The sequence below is a fragment of the Zophobas morio genome, unplaced genomic scaffold (genome assembly GCF_036711695.1).
Source record: "Zophobas morio isolate AGI-343-1 ecotype UQ-CSIRO unplaced genomic scaffold, CSIRO_AGI_Zmor_V1 ptg000030l, whole genome shotgun sequence".
In the NCBI taxonomy this organism is placed as follows: Eukaryota; Metazoa; Arthropoda; class Insecta; order Coleoptera; family Tenebrionidae; genus Zophobas; species Zophobas morio.
In genome coordinates, this window is record NW_026972135.1 from 7,537,996 (window position 1) to 7,561,327 (window position 23,332).

The 23,332-nt window shown below is 34.0% G+C and overlaps 3 protein-coding genes and 1 long non-coding RNA gene across 5 annotated transcripts; all 4 read left to right on the plus strand.

The window, feature by feature from the left end:
• Positions 1-3,460: 3,460 nt before the first annotated feature.
• LOC135139043 (retinol-binding protein pinta-like) lies at positions 3,461-4,899 on the plus strand. Of its 2 annotated transcripts, none has more exons than XM_064069122.1 (7): positions 3,461-3,544; positions 3,599-3,733; positions 3,783-3,942; positions 3,989-4,241; positions 4,298-4,408; positions 4,455-4,557; positions 4,606-4,899. In XM_064069122.1, exons 2-7 carry the CDS (start codon positions 3,601-3,603, stop codon positions 4,752-4,754), a joined length of 909 nt encoding a protein of 302 aa, XP_063925192.1. In that variant the 5' UTR covers positions 3,461-3,544; positions 3,599-3,600; the 3' UTR covers positions 4,755-4,899. The 2 variants fall into 2 exon arrangements, with proteins under 2 accessions (XP_063925192.1, XP_063925194.1); XM_064069124.1 differs by having other exon boundaries at positions 3,462-3,525; positions 3,585-3,733.
• A 2,082-nt stretch (positions 4,900-6,981) lies between these two features.
• LOC135138465 (uncharacterized) lies at positions 6,982-7,641 on the plus strand. The gene is made up of 4 exons (XM_064068439.1): positions 6,982-7,114; positions 7,161-7,323; positions 7,378-7,553; positions 7,631-7,641. The coding sequence occupies exons 1-4, from the start codon at positions 6,982-6,984 to the stop codon at positions 7,639-7,641; spliced, it is 483 nt and encodes a 160-aa protein (XP_063924509.1).
• Positions 7,642-12,161: 4,520 nt separating this feature from the next.
• LOC135138825 (uncharacterized) lies at positions 12,162-13,505 on the plus strand. Its single transcript, XM_064068846.1, has 6 exons — positions 12,162-12,324; positions 12,371-12,533; positions 12,585-12,837; positions 12,885-12,995; positions 13,043-13,145; positions 13,192-13,505. Exons 1-6 carry the CDS (start codon positions 12,192-12,194, stop codon positions 13,338-13,340), a joined length of 912 nt encoding a protein of 303 aa, XP_063924916.1. The 5' UTR covers positions 12,162-12,191; the 3' UTR covers positions 13,341-13,505.
• A 5,545-nt stretch (positions 13,506-19,050) lies between these two features.
• Positions 19,051-19,574, plus strand: LOC135137822 (uncharacterized). The gene is made up of 3 exons (XR_010281945.1): positions 19,051-19,232; positions 19,279-19,381; positions 19,429-19,574. It is a non-coding gene; the product is annotated as an uncharacterized LOC135137822 (long non-coding RNA).
• Positions 19,575-23,332: the final 3,758 nt, after the last annotated feature.

Genomic DNA, 23,332 nt, shown 5'->3' on the forward strand with positions numbered 1-23,332 from the left:
TCTTTCATTTCACAATTGGCATTTCTAATTTTCCTTTTCGCATTTCTTATTTCTTATTCCCAATTTCGCATTTCTTTCCAAATTCGCATTTATCATTTCTTATTTCGGGTTTTCCATTACACATTTCTAATTTTTCATTTTGCAATTTTCATTTCACAGTTGTCTTTTGTCATTTCGCATTTTGATTTTCGTTTCACATTTCTCAGTTCGCATTTATCAATTTTTAATTCCCATTTTTCACTTCTCTTTTCCACACTTTGTCATTTCTTGTTTCACATTTTTGTTTTCTCATTTGGTATTTCAAGTTTCTCATTTTGCATTTGTCATTTCTCATAACCCATTTCGCATTTATGATTTCATATATCGGGTTTTTCATTTTACATTCGTCTTTTGTCATTTCGGATTTATCAATTCTTATTTCACATTTCTCATTTTTCCTCTTTCCCATTTCTTGTTTTGTATCATTCATTTCTCAGTTGGCATTTCTAATTTTCCTTTTTGCATTTCCTATTTCTTATTCACAATTTCGCATTTCTTTCCAACTTCGCATTTATCATTTCTTATTTCGGGTTTCCCATTACACATTTCTAATTTTTCATTTCGTAATTTTCATTTCACAGTTGTCTTTTGTCATTTCGCATTTTGATTTTCGTTTCACATTTCCCATTTCGCATTTTGATTTTCGTTTCACATTTCTCATTTCGCATTTATCAATTTTTAATTCACATTTTTCACTTCGCTTTTCCACACTTTATCATTTCTTGTTTCACATTTTTGTTTTCTCATTTAGTATTTCATGTTTCTCATTTCGCATTTGTCATTTCTCATAACCCATTTCGCATTTATGATTTCGTACATCGGGTTTTTTATTTTACATTCGTCTTTTGTCATTTTGGATTTATCAATTCTTATTTCACATTTCTCATTTTTCCTCTTTCCCATTTCTTGTTTTGTATCTTTCATTTCACAATTGGCATTTCTAATTTTCCTTTTTGCATTTCCTATTTCTTATTCCCAATTTCGCATTTCTTTCCAACTTCGCATTTATCATTTCTTATTTCGGGTTTCCCATTACACATTTCTAATTTTTCATTTCGTAATTTTCATTTCACAGTTGTCTTTTGTCATTTCGCATTTTGTTTTTCGTTTCACATTTCTCATTTCGCATTTTGATGTTTGTTTCACATTTCTCATTTCGCATTTATCAGTTTTTAATTCGCATTTTTCACTTTGCTTTTCCACACTTTATCATTTCTTGTTTCACATTTTTGTTTTCTCATTTGGTATTTCAAGTTTCTCATTTCGCATTTGTCATTTCTCATAACCCATTTCGCATTTATGATTTCTTATATCGGGTTTTTCATTTTACATTCGTCTTTTGTCATTTTGGATTTATCAATTCTTATTTCACATTTCTCATTTTTCCTCTTTCCCATTTCTTGTTTTGTATCTTTCATTTCACAATTGGCATTTCTAATTTTCCTTTTTGCATTTCCTATTTCTTATTCCCAATTTCGCATTTCTTTCCAACTTCGCATTTATCATTTCTTATTTCGGGTTTCCCATTACACATTTCTAATTTTTCATTTCATAATTTTCATTTCACAGTTGTCTTTTATCTTTTCGCATTTTGATTTTCGTTTCACATTCCTCATTTCGCATTTATCAGTTATTAATTCACATTTTTCACTTCGCTTTTCCACACTTTATCATTTGTTGTTTCACATTTTTGTTTTCTCATTTGGTATTTCAAGTTTCTCATTTCGCATTTGTCATTTCTCATAACCCATTTCGCATTTATGATTTCTTATATCGGGTTTTTCATTTTACATTCGTCTTTTGTCATTTCGGATTTATCAATTCTTATTTCACATTTCTCATTTTTCCTCTTTCCCATTTCTTGTTTTGTATCTTTCATTTCTCAGTTGGCATTTCTAATTTTCCTTTTCGCATTTCTTATTTCTTATTCCCAATTTCGCATTTCTTCTCTGTATTGTGCATACAAGATCATGTATAATTCTAGATTTAGTGAATAATTGTTATATGCCCTCTTAATAACACCCTTTAACTTCCTACGTGCAGATCTAAAGTTTAGGAGGTTAGTCTCGGTCTTATTCGATTTATATTTAGTCTAAAGTGTCCATTTGAGATTAACCATTTTAATAACGTCCATCGTAAACCAAGCAGGGTAAGAAGAATTACGACGACGGTGAGTTTTCGAGACATAACTATCAAGGATTGAATTAAGCTTGTTATAGAAAAGTGAGCAGATGGTATTGACATCAGTGACATCCTTCAAAAAGCCCCAGTTTACTAGACCAAGCTGGTCATAAAGATTATGAAAATCGGCTTTGAGAAAATTCCACTGTGCATTTGAAGACTCACATGTCCCTATGAAGCTACTGAAATTTTTGCTGAAACTCAGTTGGACCTACGATTATGGGAGTTCACGATACTTGACCCCACTTACGAAGAAAAGCACATGTCTTTTGTACTGGGAATGATCTGGAATAGAGATGATGGCACTCTACACCTCTGTCTAGAAAATTTGAAACAAGTTGTATAACCAAGAAGCTAATTTTGTCCAACAAAATTTTCGACCGACTTGGATTTGGACTGGAGTTAAGTATAGACGAAATCTGATATTCTGATAATGATAACAAATCAAATACTTGCTTCGCACCGCTGAAGAATTGATTTCACTGACTTCGAAATTAGTATAGTAGGTAGTAGACAGACAGATGGCTGAATAGTACTGGTGTAACATTTATAAATCGTTATCGTTATTATCAAGTAAAATCAAAAAGTTTCTCTTTTCTAAGCGATGTACTTCAAAATCCTAAATCATCAGAGGAACGACTATTAAAAGTACTTCATATGTATGAATATGAAGTGCTTTATCGCTTATCACATACTTATGCTTTAATTTTCTGTTTGTCTTCGAGCTGATAGAAAAACACAGGAAGTGAGATATCCAAACTTGCCTGATAAAATCACCATTTTTTGTATAAAATGGAAGAAAAAATCTTGACCACCATAGTCAAAATGTTGCACCTCTTGCCGATAATTCTAGCCATTGTCACTAGTACCATTCTGGGTAACCAAACTTTTGGCATCATTCGGTGTAGAAAAACTAACCCAGTTTTTCAGGTGCCCCCCCAAATGGTCGAATCTTCGGTGGAGAACCCTTTCATCGTCCATCTAACCGTTAACTGCGGCGGTACCATCATCAACAAGAACTGGGTACTTTTCTATATATTTGGTAAATGTCGTATTCGAACTGGGGAAAATTTTAATTGTTCGATGATAGTTTATCTTTTGTTTGTTAATGCTTTCTTAAGTCAACGTAGGATTGATATTTTCTTGCGTCACGCACAAAGGTTTCTGGTAAGCATTAGTAATCATCGTAATGGATTTGTCGTGTTTTAAATAACTCCATTTGTTGTCTGATGTTATGAACAACCATGGGTTCTAGTTGTTTCAACACAGTAAATTTGTTCACTGGAAGGTTTCTTCTGGACATTTGTGAATTTTTAATTAATTGGTGAGTTATGTTATATTAGTTAAACTCTTGTCATGTGTAGGACGATTTTGGCAGAAATGTTCAAAGTAGACGACTCAGTGCTAGAAAAAGTGACCGAAATCTTCGGTAGAGACAAACCTGGGGCAGACGAAGACATCGCCACAATTGAAAAATGGATAAACGAACAACCACATTTTTTGGAAACTTTAGGTGTGGTAAATTTGACTTTCAATTTTACATCATTGTGGTTTTTTTGTAGATCGAAGGAGCATTCTCAATTTTCTAATTCTCAATAAGTTCAGCGTCGAAAAAGCGAAACAAAAAATCGACAATTATTACACAACCAGGACTAAACTGGAAGAAATTTATAAAGAGATGGATCCGAAATATCCACATATGAAAGAAGTTAACGAAATCCTGTAATGCGATTATTATGTGTGACAATTGTTATGTCATTATTTTCAGATACTATGTTCCACACCCTCAACTACTCGACTATCACCGAGTATTTTTCATGAAGATCCGTAACGCAGACTTAGTGAACAAGTTAGATGTTCACAACCTTCTACGTTATATAGTGAGTATACACGAAATGAGAATGAGGGAAGATGTCATGTATAAAGATATAAGTATTGTGGATTTTCAAAATGTTCCTTTGACGTTTTTTTTTACGTTGACACCGACTTTTATGATAAAAGCTCTACAAATGATTTATCAGGTAGGGACTTAAGTGTTATCTATGCATACAAAAATTTAATAGGGGTTAAATTACAGCAAATTTATTCTTTCCGACTGAAAGCCTTTTATATTGTTAACTTTCCTTCGTTTGGAGAAATGTTGGTGCGAATTGTACAAAAGGTCGTAAAACCTAAGATTTTTGAAAGGGTGAGTACAAAAATTGGTAAAAACACAGGACCTTATCTTTTTTCAGATGCACATTTTTGCTGACACCAGTTTGCTTCGGGAAGAGTTTTCTGAAGAATTTTTGCCTGAGGATTTTGGTGGGAAAGGAATATCGCTTGAGAAACTACAAGGTATAGATAAATCTCCATTTTATGTGTATTTAAAGTTTTCAATTTTAGAAATGTTGAATGATGAATACGACAAACACAGTGACTTTTTTCAATACTTGAAAAAATTTAAGGTTGATGAAAGTCGTCGGCCAGAAAAACTAGAAAATGATGATGTTTTGGGGTTCTATGGGAATTTTAAACAACTGGACGTGGATTAATCGGCAATAATTGTATTCGTATTTAGACTTATTTTGTTTTCGTACAGGATTTACAGGGTGATTTAGAATTTAAGAACATATATAACCTAAATCAGGTGAAAAGGTTCCAAAAATAGTCAGGACGTTACAAATTGGAATTGTTTTTGTATAAACCTGAAAAACTTAACAATTTTTGACACACAAAATTAAACTACTTGTAAAGTATTACTTGCGTTGATTTATTTTAACATCCTACGCAGCAAAATTTAGGTTTGTAATAAAAACGCTATATAAAAGCGCGTAAATTTGTTATTCCATGAAGCCATCTCATCCTGGACGTTCTACCTTTCCATCTACTTTTAATAAAACCTTCAACTTTCGTAGAACTAATCTAAGTTTTTAGTTTTTCGTTTTTCTCTTTTTCTTTTGTCACATTTTTCCTGTAATTGTCTCTTGCTTTTAAGTACTCTTCTTTCCTTCCCCTGTTATTCTTCCATTTTCTTAATTTTTCCCTTGATTTTCTTTTCAACTTACTACATTCTCCGTTCCATCCATTATTCCTCCCTTGCCATATGTATATCTTTCTTTTTTCCGTAGCTTCTACAATTAGGTTGATCAGTTCTGCTATCATAGCTTCTATATCTTCTTTCACTTCGAATTAATTTTTTTCTAGTCTGCTTTTGTATCTTTCAATTCCCTCTTCACCCCATATTCTTTTTTCTATTTCTTTTCTTTCGTTTCTTCTCTCTTGTTTTTCGTACTCTTGCTCTTTTCCTTTGATTTTTATTTCTAGTGGCATGTGGTTTGATTCTACCCTTTCCCCCAGTTTGAAACTTTCTATTTCTTCCCACGCCTCTTCGTTGACAATCCCATAGTCTATAATTGATTCTGCCCTAGCCCCTAAGTACGTCCATTCTCCTTCTTCATCTCTTTCCTTGTTTCCATTCAAAATTTCCCATTCCATTTCTTCTATTATTTTCCACAATATTTTCCTTTCTTTGTATTAGCTTTGTCTTTTGATCCTCTTTTCTCTCCTTTTTCTTTATCTATTATTCTTGTCCCCTTATCGCCCAGTCTTGCGTTAAAATCCCCTCCTATTAGTATTTTTTCATCTCCTTTTTCTTTTGATTCCTTTTCTATGTTTATATTGGTTTCCTCCATTTTCTAGCTATAAACGATTATTATTTCCCATCGACTGTTATCCAACTGTGTTACTTTCTTCATTAGTCCGTTTTTATTGTTATTTCCCTTTTCCAATTCTTGCATTTCATTTCAAATTCCCATTACTAAGTATTCTCCCGCTTGCTTTCCCCTTTTTCTTTTCCTTTGTCGTCCCTTGACACTCCCAAACATATTCTTGTGGTAGTGTTTCTACAAATTTCTCCCAGTTTTCTCTTTGTACCCATATCCCACGTAGTCCCAGAACTCCTTTTCCTTTTTTCGCAACCCTTGGACATTCCAAAATAGTACATTCACCCCTTTTTCTCCTAATTTTATAGCAGCTTCCTTTTTCTGATTTCCCTATCTGCATCCTTTATTCCTTTTCCTTTGCCTTGTTTCCTTCCATTTTTCCTCCTTTTCTTCCTTTTCTTTTCTGAGCCACCAAACACACTTAAAGCATGCAGAATCGACTCAGAATAGGAAAAGGAGACGTTTAGGTCAATTTTATGCATTCTGGCGTTCGTAGATACAAGAAAACTGTTAAAATTCTTCAGAAACGTCACTTTGTACTAAAAATTTTCTACCTCTTCCTCACTCCATTCAAAATTTCTGCCGTCTACAGTTAACTTTGTATATCCCATTCTAACCATTTTTCCTCTATTTCTCTCTTTTGTTGCCTCTTCTTTTATTTTGATTTGAATTTTTCTTTCCGTTTTCGTCAGATCATCATTTACTTATGTAAATTGACGACCCATTTAAGATCTTCTTGCTTTTCATTACATTTATTTTTTCTTCTCTATTTTCGAATTGCACTACATAAACTTCCTATGTAATTTTGTACGCGCCTTTAACTTTACTCTCTACTTTGGCTTTCTCTTCTAAAAATTTTGAGTCGGTTGTTTGGTGAAGTGTATTTCTTAATTTTTGGGTTGAGTTTTTTAACATTCTACTTAATGAAATTAGGTTTGTCGTAAAAACGCTATACAAAGGCTCTTAAATTTGTTATTCAATGAAGCGATATGGGTTAATTTTAATGACATTCAACTTGTACATTCAACTTTACATAGTCAACGAACTCTTGTCAAACATGTTTAAGGTAGAAGAACCTATATTAGAGAAAGTATTGAAAACTTTCAATAAAGACAAAGAAAGTGCAGAGGATGATATCCGAACCATTCAAAAGTGGGTCCGTGAACAGCCGCATTTCTTGCAACCTTTAGGTAAGTCAAAATTTGACGTTCCATTTCATGGCGGTAAAAATTTTAGAACGGAGAAGTGTGGCGAACTTTCTAATTCTTAATAAATTTAGTATCGAGAAAACTAAACAGAAAATTGACAATTATTATACAAACAGGACCAAGTTGCACGAAATTTATAAGGAATTAATGAATCCTAAATTTTCATACGTGAAGGAAGTCAATCGAATAGCGTACATGCGATCAACATCAACAAAAAGTATTTTATTCATTTATGTTATTTTCAGTTACTGCACTGCACATCCGCAACTACTGAATTACAATAGAGTATTTTTCTTTAAAATTCGTAACCCAGATTTAGTAGAAAAATTAGACCATTACGTTGTATTGCGCTATATGATGGCTTGTCAGGAAATAAGAGTCAGAGAAGATATCATGTACGGAGATATACACGTTTTTGACTGTAAACATATACCTTCATCCTTCTTCTTAAAGTTAACCCCGACGTTCATATATAAATGTCTGATCATGATTTATCAGGTTACAAGTAAAATTTTGTGTTTCCAACAATAAGTACTAAATTGTAGCAAGTTTCGAATGACGGCTGTCTACGTCATTAACTTTCCTTTATTTGGGGGAACACTAATAAGAATGTTGAAGAAGGTCACGAAGCCCAAAATTTTTGAAAGAGTGAGTTTGTAAAATTCACAAAAACACCAACATTTTGTTTGGTTTTAGATGCATTTCTTCTCAGAAGATACTATAATCAAAGACAAGTTTCCTGAAGACTTTTTGCCGATGGAGTTTGGTGGAAAGGGGCTATCGCTTGAGAAACTACAAGGTATAGATGTTGCTCTACGTGCGTTAATTTAATTTTTCTCAATTCAGAAATGATGGTTTCTGAACACGAACAACGTCTTAGTTTCTTCGATTATCTGGAAAAAGTTAAGGTTGATGAAAATCGTCGACCAGCGAAATTGGAAAATGACGAAATGCTGGGATTCTATGGCAATTTCAAAAAACTGAATGTGAATTAGTCGAGCAAGTGGGTTTTTAATGTTTATTTTGGTATTGTAAGTGTGCATTTTATTAGTGATAGACTTTTACAATGTATGTATTTGTAAGTTTTCACGGTATTGAGGGTTTATTATGTGATTAACCATTATAATAAATATTAAAAGACCCTGCTTATTTATTAAATTTTGGTTTAATTGGTGCGTCACAAACAGAGGCGGATCTAGACTGTTGGGGGCCTGATGCTATTATTTAATTGGGGCCCCTTTTATGAATAGAAGTTTGTTAGAAGCATTTAATTTACACATTTTCAATACTTCAATATAAAAAAAAAAACAATAACAAAAAATACAAAAATAAAATATAATAAACAAACAGAAACAAATTATGTAACAATTTTCTTTCTGCATTTGACGTCAGCATACGTTCGTATGGCGCGGTCATACGTAATTGACCTTGTGATGTCATTCTCAATTGCAAGAATCGACAAAGAACTTAGTCTTTCGTTTTTCATTGTCGATCTATATTTATTTTTAATAAAATTCGATTTAGAAAAAGCTCTTTCAGCTTCACAACTGGTCACTGGCAGTGTCAAGAAGATCTTAACTACTGTGTACAGATTCGGGAAAATGTCAATGAGATTTTTACTTCCCGAGCGTAAGCAAAGGAAGTATTGTAATCGAGTCCGTCGGCCGACTCTCTACTTTGACGTTTTCTCGATCTTTCATGACCCCTAGAAGACGAAGAAATAGGTCTCCCATTTCCGTCTGTCTGTCCGTCTGTCCGTCTGTCTGTCCGTCCGTCTGTCCGTCCGTCTGTCCGTCCGTCTGTCCGTCCGTCTGTCCGTCTGTCCGTCTGCCGTCCCGGATTTTTATTAGACAGATAATCTCCGAAAGTACTCGACCGATTGTTGTGAAATTTTGTACTTATATTAAGAATATCATGTAGATGGTAAAACGCTAACCAAAATTTGTCTAATCATCCCCACCACTAATGCGATGACGTCACTTCAAAATTGTACATAGTAAATGGGTTTTCAATTGTGTAAAATAACATAGTCCTACACATGTAGTTTACAACTCTGAATCGACTTTTCACCCGAAACGTCCAGATTTTTGGAAAAAAAATCAAAATTATAAAACAACATTTTGAAATTTAATTTTTAATCTGCTAACCAGAATGCTTTGAAATGTTGCAGATGTTTTAAGGCTATAAAGAGCATCATAAATCTTTAGTCAAAAAATATTTGTTTATCCCCTCCAAAAACTTGATGACGTCAGCTCAAAAGTTTGTGGAATAAATCATATCTTAAATGTACAAAATATGATGAGTCTGTACTTGTGATCTATCACTCCATTCATATTTATTGGATTTGCATATACAGGGTGACTCAAAAAAATTAATGAATGCGTAAATATATTTTATTGATTTAATCAGGAACTACAAAACCGAATGCTCTGAAATCTTGCAGATGTTTTAAGGTCATAAAGAGCATAATAAATGTTTAGTCAAAATATATTTGCTTATCCCCTCCAAAAACTTGATGACGTCAGCTCGAAAGTTTGCCGAATAAATCATATCTAAAATGTTCAAAATATGATGAGCCTGTACTTGTCATTTATCACTCCTTTCATATTTTTTGGATTTGCATATACAGAGTGACTCAAAAAAATTAATGAATGCGTAAATATATTTTATTGATTTAATCAGGAACTACAAAACGGAATGCTCTGACATCTTGCAGATGTTTTAAGATTATAAAGAGCATAATAAATGTTTAGTCAAAATTTATTTGCTTATCCCCTCCAAAAACTTGATGACGTCAGCTCGAAAATTTGCCGAATAAATCATATCTAAAATGTACAAAATATGATCAGTCTGTACTTGTGATCTATCACTCCATTCATATTTTTTGGATTTGCATATACAGGGTGATTCAAGAAAATAAATGAAAGCGTAAATTTATTTTACTGATTTACTCAGGAACTACAAAACCGAATGCTTCGAAATCTTCAAGATATTTTAAAATTATCATAAGCATGGTAAATTTTTGATCAAAACGTATTTGGTCGTCCCCCTTAAAAAATTTATGATGTCACCACAAAATTTTGCTGAATAAATCCTATCTAAAATGTACAAAATATGGTGAGTCTCTTCTTGTGATTTATCATTCCATTCAAATTTTTTCGATTTGCATATACAGGGTGACTCAAAAAAATTAATGGATGCGTAAATTTATTTTATTGATTTAATCAGGAACTACAGAACCGAATGCTTTGAAATCTTGCATATGTTTTAAGGTTATAAAGAGCATAATAAATTTTTAGTCAAAATATATTTGGTTATCCCCTCCAAAAAACTGATGAAGTCAGCTCAAAAGTTTGCCGAATAAATCGTATCTAAAATGTACAAAATATGATGAGTCTGTAGTTGTGATTTATCATTCCATTCATATTTTTGGATTTGCATATGCAGGGTGACTCAAAAAACTTAATAAAGGCGTGAATTTATTTTATCGATTTAATCAGGAATTACAAAACCGAATGCTTTGAAATATTGGGAATATTTTAAAGTTATTATAAGCATGGTAAACTGATGTTCAAAATGTATTTGTTCATCCCTCCTAAAAAAATTGATGACGTCACCCTTAAATTTTGCTGAATAAATCCTATCTAAAATGCAAAAAATATGATGAGTTTGTACTTGTGATTTATCATTCCATTCATATTTTTTAGATTTTCTTAAGAGGTGGTTCAAAAAAATTAATGAAGTCAATTTATTTTATTGATTAAATTAAAGGCAACACTTATTACTAGTATTACACCCCAACCAACCCAATTTGGTAGACACAAAATTTGTTAAAGGAAAAACTCGGTTGAAACATAAGGGTAGCACGCTTATTTACATCGACTTTAACATTACAGACCTGCATTTCTTTTATGCGCTCACTTGGTTCCGCGAATGTGAAATAGACATGTTTATAATCAACCAATTGTGAATTTCACCGTCAAGAATTAAAATAAAACCCAATGTTTTATATAATAAGCGGAAGTCGAAGCAATAAAACCGATGGTCGTTTTGTTTACAGTTTCTCTGTTTGACTCTTAAGTATGCTGTTACGCCTGTCATCTTAAATTAAGAATGTTTATACATACACGATTTTCAGCTGCCTGGGATACGTATACGTGAGTAAATTGTTTCGTTATTTTATTGATTATTACAAATCAATATTCAAAACGACCCAATTCATTTTCCCGAAAATTTGAGAATATAATAATTTTATTCTTAGTATTACACTACATCTATCCCAAACTGATATACGTGTCCTTGCAAAAATGTTGATGACTTCATCGCAATTTTTTTTTAAATTCCCACTACAAAAATGTAATGAGAAAAAACACAATAGGCATGCAGTCGTCAAGTTTCCGACAGCGAGGGAAGTACTGTCTAAACTCTTTAGACCAATTTTTTATTTTCTATTAGAAGGTAAATGATGGGATACATATTTTGTTTGTTTTTCTATTGTACTATCTCTATAATTGATAGTTTATTTATTGAATGTAATTTACTTTACTTTACTTTTCTTTTTATTTGGTATGCTAAACGTGATTTTTATTTTTATTTTTTGGTATATATTACTATTTTTGTTTTCTTTTATTTTTATTTTGTTTTATTGGAAATTGTCCAGTAAGTGGAATATTTGTTCTGTTGGACAATAAATTATATTATTATTATTATTAAAGTAGTTTCTAATGTATACGTTCGTTTTTGCGTCAATAATGTTTTATACACACCTGCAACAACCAAATAAATCTAGACCATTATTAAAATTGTGTTGCTATTGAAAGAACAGAACTGAAACTCAAAACTGATCACCATAGACAAAATACAAAATTCAACAACCTATGAAATCACAAGTCGGTTGTTTGGTGACGTCTATTCCTTAATTTTAGCATTAATTTATTTTGTCATAAAAACGCTATACAAAAGCGCTTAAATTTGTTATTCAATGAAGTGATATGGGTTAATTCTAATGATAAACAAGTTGTACGTTTAACTGAACACAGTCAAGAAACACGTGTCAGATATGTTTAAAGTAGAAGAAACTATATTAGAGAATGTATTTAAAATTTTTAATAAAGACAAAGAAAATGCAGAGGATGATATCCAAACGATTCAAAAGTGGGTCAGTGAACAGCCGCATTTCTTGCAACCTTTAGGTAAGTGATAATTTGACGTTCCATTTTATGGCGGTAAACCTTTTAGAACGAAGAAGTGTCGCGAATTTTCTAATTCTTAATAAATTTAGTATCGAGAAAACTAAACAAAAAATTGACAATTATTATACAATCAGGACCAAGTTGGAAGAAGTTTATAAGGAAATGAATCCTAAATTTTCATCATACGTGAAAGAAGTTAACCAGATAGCGTACGTGCTCAATATCAACAAACAATATTTTATCCAGATTGTTATTTTCAGTTATTGCACTCTCCATCCGCAATTACTGGATTACAACAGAGTACTTTTCTTTAGGATTCGTAACCCAAATTTAGTCGAAAAGTTAAATCCTTACGCTGTATTGCGCTATATCGCGGCTTATCAAGAAATGAGAATCAGAGAAGATGTCATGCACGGAGATATACTCGTTTATGACTGTAAACATATACCTGCATCCTTCTTTTTAAAGTTAACACCGACGTTCATGTATAAATCTCTGATGATGATTTATCAGGTATCCAGTAAAACGTTGTGTCTTCAACAATAAGTATTAAATTGTAGCAAATTTATTCCTTTCGAATGAAAGCGCTCTACGTCATTAACCTTCCTTCATTTGGGGAAACAGTGATAACAATTTTGAAGATGGTCTCAAAACCTAAAATTTTTGAAAGAGTGAGTTTCGAAAATTTCACAGGAGCACAAACATTTTGTTTTTTTAGATGCATTTCTCCTCAGAAGATACTATAATCAAAGAAAAGTTTCCTGAAGATTTTTTGCCGGTGGACTTTGGTGGAAAGGGGATGTCGCTTGAGAAACTACAAGGTATAGACGTCACTCTACGTGCGTTAATTAATTTTTCTCACTTTAGAAATTATGGTTTCTGAATATGAACAACATGCTAGTTTCTTCGAGCATCTGGAAAAATTTAAGGTTGATGAAAGTCGTCGACCAGCGAAATTAGAAAATGACGAAATGCTGGGGTTCTATGGGAATTTCAAAAAACTGAATGTGGATTAGTCGAGAAAATGGGTTTTTTGGTTAATTTTGTTATTGTAAGTGTGTAGTTTAGTTAGTGATAAACTTCTACAATATATTTATGTACTTGTAAATTTTCGCGATATTGGGCTTTACTATGTGATTAAATACCAATGTCAAATGCAAGGTTAACCATTATAATAAATATTAAAACTACCTTGTTATTATTAAATTTTGTTTTAATTGGTGTGTCATAAACAACAAGTTTAGCTAACACCGCATGTTTAACCGCAATAAATTTGTTTAATATTAGTTTTATTTTTTTAATTAGGTTAAGCATGTAGGCAACCAGTTATACAGATACGTGTGGTATTTATCGTGAGTTTTTGGGCATTCAGTAAAGTCCAAACCTGAGAATCGGCTCGTTTCCATGACCCACTTCGATCCTATGATCAGTTATAAAAATTCTGTATTGCGTAAATTTGGTTCTTCTGAATTTAGAAATAGTGAATTCCGAATACGAACATCTTAGTTTCTTCGATTATCTGGAAAAATTTAAGGTAGATGAAAATCTGCGACAAACCATTTTCAAATTTATAGCGTCTCTTTCAAAAAATCATTGATGACGTCATAATATTTACAAACATGTCAAAAACAAATGCTGCGTTTTTTGTGAAAATTATGTATACCCTGTATACAATTCAATACTGTGGTCAACATTATGCTTTAAATTCTCTATTAAATAGTAAGTAAGGGTTTATTTGTTACCCTACGGGCTTCAAAGTTCTTGACACCACAATTTTTCCTAATTAACAAAAACCAAATAAATACATTTTATGGCCAAATAACTCATTTTTTTCCTTTATCCCATCCCCCCTTGCCCTAGCCTTACTCTTGTCCTCTCCACTTCTTTCATCCATTCCACCCCTCTTCCGTCTTCATTCAATACCTCTTGTCACACTCTCCTCTCTTTCTTTGCTCTCCTCACAGTCATGCAGCATGTGCTCTATCGTCTCCCGCCCTTCTCCACACATCCTACACATTCTCTCACCTTCGCTTACCCAAAACTTATTATTCCTTTCTTCATTTCCACACCTAAACCTCGCAATTATTTTTTTTCTTTCGCGGTTTCTCTGTCTAGGTACTTTGGTATTGTTTCTGTTATTATCTTTCTATAGTCTGCATTGTACCCAGATTTACTTACAGTCGCTCTTCTCTCTTGTTTATCTATGTCTCTGTCACACATACACAACTCTTCTCTCATACTCACCCCCATTTCTCTCTTTCTCTATATTTCCATTCATGCGTATCCTAGTCTTTCATAATATCCTTGTCTACCCTTGTGATGTTCTTTCCCTGCTTCCTTTTTTTTTTCCTTCCAGCATTCATAGAATATCCTACATTCCTCTCTTTCTTTCAACCTTTCATCATACTTTACAGCTCTCTTCCCAGTGTATACACTTAATTTCTCTCGTTTACATTCTTCTCTTACTATATAGCCTGGCGTCTCTTTCCGTAGCCCTAACATCCACCTCAAATATTTTTCTTGTACTGCTTCCATCGCTGCATACTCCTTCCATCCCCATATCTCCACTCCATACATTAATACACTCCTAACCAAACTATCAAACATTTTCATTTCTTCTTACGTCATGTCCAAATATTCTCTCACCTATACTCCACACCATTCCCATTATCTGCATTGCTTTGACCCTTCTTTCTCTTATGTGTGCTTTTACCGTGTTAGTTGTTGTTGTAAACTTAAATCCTAAATATTTAAACTCCTTTACTGTGTCTATGATTCGATCTTCCCAACGCCACACTTTTTCCTCCCCTTTTCTCCCCTTTTTTCTAAACATCATCATTTTTGTTTTTTCTCCATTTACCTCCAGTTTCTATCTTTTAAAGTATCTTTGCAGATTTTTTTTCATTTCATTCATTCCACATTCATCCTTCGCCAATATTACCAAATCATCTCCAAATGCCAAACACCATACCTTTTCTCTCCCCACCACAATTCCTCCCGCTTGTACTCCTCTAAACATTTCCTCGATATCGCTTATGTAACAAGCAAACAGACTGGGACTTAATGGGCATCCCTGTCTTCATCCTTTCATCGTCCAAAACATTTCACTTTCTATTCCTCCCACTCTCTCAATCTCTCTTGCTGCTACAATTAACTTTGCACTCAGTCCTCTTCTCTCCATGCATTCCCACAAACATTCTCTGTCCACCATATCAAACGCGGCTTTTAGGTTTACAAATAGTGCATATACCCGACCTCCTTCCTTTAGCAACTCTTTTTCTATTAGATGATGCAGGATATATACATTGTCCATAGCCCCTCTACCTCTTCTAAATCCCGCTTGACTTTCCGGTAATTACTCTTTTCGTTCATCTCTGTCACCAACCTTTCATTTAACACCATTGCGTACAGTTTATATGCCGTATTTGGGAGAGTTATTCCCCGATAATTCTCTACTTTTTCTTTACTACCCTTTTTATCAATTGGGCATATTTGCCCTACTCTTCATTCCTTGGGACAACCTTTATCCGTCCACACATCATTCATTAACTCGCTCAATCTTTCAATCATCCCATCCGTCCCAAATATCCACACTTCGTTTACCAACCCATCCCTCCCCGGTGCTTTTCCTCTTTTCAGTCTTCCTACTTGTTTTCCTACTTCCTCTACTCGAATCTCAGAGTCCGTTTCTCTACCACCAATCCCGGTTTTACTCTCTTGCACTACAATTCTCTCTTCCTTTCCATTCAACAGTTCCACTGTATTATAGGTATGTCTTCACTAATCGTGATTTTGTTCTTCCGTTCTTTATTTATGTACTGCCATGCCTCTTGCTCAATTCTTATGGCTTTAATTTTTTCTTCTTCTTCTTGCTGTATCTCTTCTTTCTTTTCTTTGCATCGTTTTCTATAATTATTTTTTCACTAGCAGCCTGGACGCATGCAAATGTCAACTCATTTAGTGGTAGCAAATTCAACTTTTGCTACCACGGGTTCAAAAAGAAAAATTGAGGTTATGTACGCAATGTTTGATGTGATTATTTCTTAAAAAATGAACAAATGTGTGCTACAAACATTACTTGAGTATACGCATGGTAGTTGGTAGACGGTAGAAGATAAAATGATTAACTCAGCGACAAGTATAAACGATTTTCTTTGTGTTGAAGATTTAGATCAAGTTTGATTAGAAATCAAAACAAAATCACGTTGCGTCAAAAAATTTAACGTTTATTTTTCAGTTTATTGTCTTATGGTTTCTACTAGTGAAAAAAATAGTATATTAACCACGGTTGCAAAGCCACTTCTAGACCTCGCACTTAGAGCCCTCGACGCTGCGCGTCTCGGGTTCTAATTTGCGCTCGGTCTAGAATGCTTGGCTCTGCAACCTTGGCTAATAATATACTATTTTTGCTTGCCAGTACTCTTCTTTTATACCTTTCCCCCTTTTCCACCTACGTAAACATTTCCATGCTTCTGTTTTTAAATCTCTGCATCTGCTATCCCACCATCTGTTTCTCTTTTCTAAATTTCTCGTTACAATTTCTTTTCTTATGGCTGCTTTTTCAATTTCTCTTTTTAATTCTTACATTTTCTTTTCAGTTCCTTTTTCTTTAAATTCCACTTCCAACATTTATTTTTTATAACGCTCAATTCCCTTTTCATTTCATACCCATATCTTCTTCTCTTTTCCTACTTCATTCCTTAAGCATCCGCTCCCTCTACTTATGCCCCTCACTTTTACTTCTAGTGGCATGTGATCGGAGTCCACTCTTTCTCCTATCTTGAATGTTTCTACCTCTTCTTCTGCTAATCCGTTTACTATTACGTAGCTTTCCCTCTTTTACCTATCCAGGTAAATTCCCGCTCCTCGTCCCCTTCCTTCACCCCATTCAAGACTTCCCAATCTCTTTCTTCAATTAATTCCCATAGCAATTTTCCGTCTTTGTTTTCTACTTTATCTTTGGATTTTCGTGTGTTTTCCCCGTCTTCTTCCCTGCTTTTGTTCCCTATTCTGGCATTAAAGTCCTCTCCTAACAGTAGAAATTCTTCCTCGGACTCTTCGATTTTTTCTTGTATTTCTTGTTTCGTGTTTCTCATTCCTCTACTATATATTGTGCAGATTCTCCATCTTGTTTTATTTACAATCAGTTTTCTTTCAACGAAGCCTTCCATTTCTATTGCCCCCTCTCCTATTTCTTTTATATCTTTCTTCACTCCTGTTATGATTCCACCTTTTGCTCTACCCTTGCGTTTTTCTTTTTTTGCCCCTTGCAATTTCCACTGAAATTCCTTTGGCAACACGTCTTTCAGTTTGTTCCAGTCTCTCTCTAGTATCAATGTTTCTGTTAGTCCCACAAAATCAAAATTTTTCACGTAGTCCCAAAATAAATTATCTTTCTTTTTCAAACCCGCAATATTCCAAAAAAGCAATTTTAAACCACGTTTATCTCCCCCATTCTTCTTTCCCATTCCCCTATTATGTACAAAATCTACATTCTTACACCTAAAGTCTTTATTTGTCCCATCATTACTACTCCTCCTCTTTGTGTTCCTTTCTTCGGTTAGTGCTGACTTGATTTGAAAAATTTGTCTTCCAATTTTGCTTTATTTTCATTCCATGTATACATTTTGTCCCCAACTTCCAGCTCCTTATATCCCACCCTTGTTGTGTATCCTTTTTTTATTTCCTCTTTAGCTATCTCCCTAATTCCTTTTTGAATTTTTTGCTCTTGTACTGTCCAATCATTATCAATATATATTCTCTTTCCTCTCAATTTATTTTTATTCTTCATCACCTGTTGTTTTTCCTCCCAAAGCGTCTTGGCCAGTATTTTCTTGCTTTCCTCTTTCCTTATAATTATTGTTTCCAATACTTTTACTTCTACCTCAATTTCTTTTTTCAAAAATTCCTCTATTTCTTTTGCATCTGTTTTTTCCCTTATTTCCATACCCGTAAATATGAAATTGTTTCTTCTTTCTTGAATCTCTTTTTTTTCCAACTTCTTCTCTAAATTATTGATTTTTTCTTCGAAGCTTCTCTCCTTTTCATTCCATTCTTCTCTTTCTCTTTCCAATATTCCATTTATTGTCTGTAATTCTTTTTTTACCCCCTCTATATTCTTCTCTCAGTTGTTTCATTTCTTCTATTAGTTGCTTCATCATTTCCATCAACGGTTCTTGTCCTTGCTTTATTTGTTCCCTTTCTTCCATTTTCAATGTTTTTGCTGGCTCTTTGCGCGGCGAATCGTCTTCTCTCGCCTCTGCCCACTTCTCCTTCGAAAAAACGAAGAAGTATTACGAACTTTCTAGTTCTTAATAAATTTAGTATCGAGAGAACTAAAGAAAAAATTGACAATTATTATACAATCAGGACCAAGCTGGAAGAAGTTTACAAGGAAATGAATCCTAGATTTTCATCCTACGTGGAAGAAGTTAGTCAGATAGTGTACACGTGATTGGTATTTGCAAAAAATATTCTATTGACGTCGGTATTTTCAGTTACTTTGTTGCTCATCCGGAATTAATCGATTACAACAGAATATTTTTCTTTAAGATTCGCAATCCAGATTTAGCGGAAAAGTTAGACAATTACGTTTTGCTGCGTTATGTTATGGCTTGTCAGGAAATAAGAATGAGAGAAGATGTCATGTATGGAGAAATATTCGTTGTTGACTGTGAACATCTACCTTCATCCTTCTTTTTAAAGTTAACACCGACTTTTGTATATAAATGTTTAATTACAATTTACCAGGTATCAAGTTAAACGTTACGTGTTCAACAATGAATGTTAAATTGTAGCAAATTTATTCCTTTCGATTGAATGCTCTCTACGTAATTAACCTTCCTGTATTTGGACAAACACTGATAAAAATTATAAAGATGGTCATAAGGCCAAAAATTTTTGAAAGAGTGAGTTTGAAAAATTCACAAAAACACAAAACATTTTGTGTTTTAGATGCATTTCCTCTCAGATGATACTATGATCAAAGAAAAATTGCCTGAAGATCTTTTACCGGTGGATTTTGGTGGAAAAAGAATTTCGCTTGAGAAATTACAAGGTATAAACGTCACTGTGCGTGCGTAAATTTAATTTTTCTCAATTTAGAAATGATGGTTGCTGAATATCAACAACATCTTGGTTTCTTCGACGATCTGGAAAAATTTAAGGTCGATGAAAATCTTCGACCAGCGAAATTGGAAAATGATGAAATGTTGGGGTTCTATGGCAATTTCAAAAAATTGAATGTCGATTAGTTGTGACACTGGGTTTTTATAAGTATTTATTTTGCAAATGAATATGCACATTTTTATCAGCGATAAACTTTTACAATATGTATATTTGTAAATTTTCACGGTGTTGGGTGTTCACTATGTGACTTTGACGTTCATACCAAATCGACGTTTAACAATTATAATACATATTGACGCTATTCGGTTTAATTAACACATTTTGTTTTAATTCTGCGAAGTGTGAGTATCAACATTAACAATAATAATTGGTACAAAATTGATTTAAGATTCTGAATATAATATTTAAAAAAAAAAATTAGTCAGAAGCATTTTAAACGAGCCTGTCGACCAACTTTATATTTTTACATTTTCTTGACGTTTCATAACCCCTAGTGTACCAAGAAATAGATCTTTCCGTCTGTCTGTCTGTCCGTCCATTCCGGTTTTTATTAAACAGATAATCTCCAAAGTACTGGGCCGATTGTTGTAAAATTTTTTATTTATATTGGTAATGTCACGGAGATGGTAAAATTCTAACCAAAATTTGTCTAGTCAACCCCATCAATAATGTGATGACGTCAATTGAAAAGTATACATAGTAAATGGGTTTTAAATTAGTTTATGATGCTTTATTGAGTTTTTACTCGAAACGTTCAGATTTTTTGAAAAAATCAATCAAAAGCAACCTTATCTTAACAAGTACTAGGCCCGCCCACCCGCCTTCTTAGAGGGTATGTCGTTTGCCACAATCAGTCTTACCTTAGCAAGTACTAACTCCTCCCGCTCACCCATTATTTTCTTAGAGGGTGTCATTTACCAAAATTAATTTTAATTTAGCAGATACTATCCCCACCCAAATGGAGTACGGTCCTGACTACGATAAGCAGAACACGCTCCGAAATCCAAACTCGAAAATCGAGAGATATCGAGCGTCAAAAGCGAAAGAGAAGTAGTAGAAAACAAAGAAGTGAAGTGGAATAAGAGTAAGAAGCACCAAGAAGTGTAAGGGCAGCAATTATTCGGGAAAGTGTGGAATCAAAAGAACCTAACCTCCGAATAGATAGTCTGGGTGACAGTTCTTATCGCGGCACGAAGTAAACAACACAGGAACGTACTAGATACACAGGAAGCAAGAAAGTCGGCCAGGGAATGCTAAACGGGAATCCTGGACCGGAAAAAGGACACAAACTAGCAATAGAAGAACAAGACAACCAGAAACGAAAAAGAGAAACCTCCTTTTCACCATCACCGGAAGGTCAAAGAGTACAGAGGAAGCAGAAGAGGGTACAAGCAGGAGACATGGACGAAGTAAAGAATATGTTCAAAACGTTAATGAAGGAAATCGCAGAAATGAAAAGAGACCAAAGAGCATACCAAACAGAAGTAACAACACTAAGAGAAGAAAACCAAAGACTGACCCAAAGATTAGAAAGAGTGGAGCAACACTTAGAAAAATTGGAAAAACAGAAAGGAGAAACAACATCGTAATCAAAGGAGGGAAACTACAAGGAAGCGAAATAACAGCAGAGGTTGAAGAACTCCTAAAAAATAAGGTAGGAATCCAAACTAAGATACAAGACGCAAGATTAGTCAGCGAAAAATACGACATAGTAGTAGCAAAGATAGAGAACTGGGACACAAAAAGAGCAATCATGAAACAGAAGAACAAATTAAAAGGATCAAAAACGTTTATTGAAGACGATTACACCAAACAAGAGAGCGAGATACAGAAGAAAATAAGAGGAATAGCAGCAGCAGAAAAAGGGAAAGGAGTCGAGGCAAAAGTAGGGTACAAAAAGATGATATGGGCAGGAGAAGTCTGGCATTGGGACACTAAATTAGACAAATTAGTGAAAGCACCGTCGCACCCCAAAGAAAATCCAAAAAACTAACAGAGGAAGAAACCACACACCGGAAAACAATGACGACGTATGCAAAGCTCATGGATGACCCGATAGGAATTACGAAGAGAAAGAAAAACCCGAAAATTAGAATAGGAACATGGAATGTTCGAGGAACATATAGCGAAGGAAAACTCAAACAGATAGTTCAAGAATTTCAAAGGTATAATATAGATGTAGCAGCTATACAAGAGACGAAACAAAAAGGCAAATTCATCACTGAAATAGACAACTACATATTATTTAATAGCGGAATTGACAACAGAGAACTAGGAACAGGATTCATGGTGAAGAAGAGCCTGAAAGGAGCAGTAATTACCGTCAAACCAATCTCAGAAAGAATGAGCTACATAAGATTGAGAAGTAAGTACAGGAAAATAAGCCTACTGAATATACATGCACCGACTGAAGAGAAAGATCTAGAAGTAAAAACAGAATATTACGAAGAACTAGAAAGAGAATATGTGAAAATACCAAAGCATGACATTAAAATGGTTATAGGAGACGCCAACGCAATGATAGGTAAAGAGAATTGCTACAGGCCAACAATCGGGAAAGAAAGCAAACACCAAAAAACGAATCAAAATGGAGAAAAACTGATAGAGTTTGCAGAAGAAAATAAAATGGTAGTCAAAAGCACCTTCTTTGCGCAGAAACAGATCTACAAAGGCACATGGATGTCGCCTGACGGAAAAACGGTCAACCAAATAGACCACATACTGGTAGAAAGGAGAGATGCCCAACTAATAACCAGATTAAGAAGCTACAGGGGAGCAGAAGCGAATTCAGACCACTTTCTAGTAAGAGCAGACCTCAAACAAGAAATACCGAAGAAAAAAGAAGTACAACAGGAATACGAACAAAACATGAATGAGAGAATAAGAGCAACAGAGCAAGACATACCTATAGAAGAGAGGTGGGAAGAACTACAAGAGAACATATGGAAGACCTCGGAAGAAGTACTAGGGTTCGTCAAAAAAGACAACAAAAATAGAAACGAATGGTTTGACGAGGAATGTAGAAAAGCAATAGAAGCGGGGAGGTCAGCCAGACAGAAATATTTAAAATCAAAAAATGAGAAGAACCAAAAAGATTACCAAGAAAAAACGAAAGAGTACAAGAAGATATGCAGAAATAAGAAACGAGCAAAGATGGAAGAACAAATACGACAAATAGAAGAAAATTTCAACAGGAATGAAATAAGGAACTTCTACCAGGACGTGAAAAAAGAGAAAAGAGGCTATCAACCACGAGTAATATATTGTAAAGACAAGGACGGCAACCTGATAGGAGACGAACAAGCAAGAATAAAACGATGGGCAGAATACTTTGAAGAGCTGCTAAACGAACAGGATACACAGGAAGATACGAACGAAAGAGTGAACGACTCGGATGACCCAGATGAAACAATAGAAATTGACGAAGGAGAGATCAGAGAAACACTAAGACGGATGAAAAACAACAAAAGTCCTGGTAGAAACGTAATAAAGGGCAAGATGCTAAAGTACGGAGGAGAAGCAGTAGCATCAGAGATACATCGACTAGTGCTAGAATGTTGGAAGGAAGGAAAAATGCCAGAACAATGGAGTGAAGCAGTACTTTGCCCGATATTTAAAAAAGAAGATATTACGAAATGCGAAAATTATCGCGGAATAGCGCTGCTAGACGTAACGTATAAGGTAATGGCCACTTGCATCAAACGAAGACTAAAGCAGCATATGGAAAAAATATTAGGAGAATATCAAGCAGGGTTTAGGAAAAATAGATCTACTGTAGGCCAGATATTTATATTGAAGCAACTACAAGAAGTACATTACGAACAGGGAATCAACTTATATCTGTTGTTCATAGATTTAAAAAAAGCCTATGACACGGTTA

Coding starts and splice junctions, on each gene's coding strand:
- LOC135139043 (XM_064069122.1), top strand. CDS start 3,601: ATGTTCAAAGTAGACGACTCAGTGCTAGAAAAAGTGACCGAAATCTTC. Junction 3,943..3,988: donor AAAGAAGTTAACGAAATCCT/GTAATGCGATTA, acceptor CATTATTTTCAG/ATACTATGTTCCACACCCTC. Junction 4,558..4,605: donor ATCGCTTGAGAAACTACAAG/GTATAGATAAAT, acceptor TTTCAATTTTAG/AAATGTTGAATGATGAATAC.
- LOC135138465 (XM_064068439.1), top strand. CDS start 6,982: ATGTTTAAGGTAGAAGAACCTATATTAGAGAAAGTATTGAAAACTTTC. Junction 7,115..7,160: donor GCATTTCTTGCAACCTTTAG/GTAAGTCAAAAT, acceptor TAAAAATTTTAG/AACGGAGAAGTGTGGCGAAC. Junction 7,324..7,377: donor AAGGAAGTCAATCGAATAGC/GTACATGCGATC, acceptor TGTTATTTTCAG/TTACTGCACTGCACATCCGC.
- LOC135138825 (XM_064068846.1), top strand. CDS start 12,192: ATGTTTAAAGTAGAAGAAACTATATTAGAGAATGTATTTAAAATTTTT. Junction 12,838..12,884: donor CTCTGATGATGATTTATCAG/GTATCCAGTAAA, acceptor ATTAAATTGTAG/CAAATTTATTCCTTTCGAAT. Junction 13,146..13,191: donor GTCGCTTGAGAAACTACAAG/GTATAGACGTCA, acceptor TTCTCACTTTAG/AAATTATGGTTTCTGAATAT.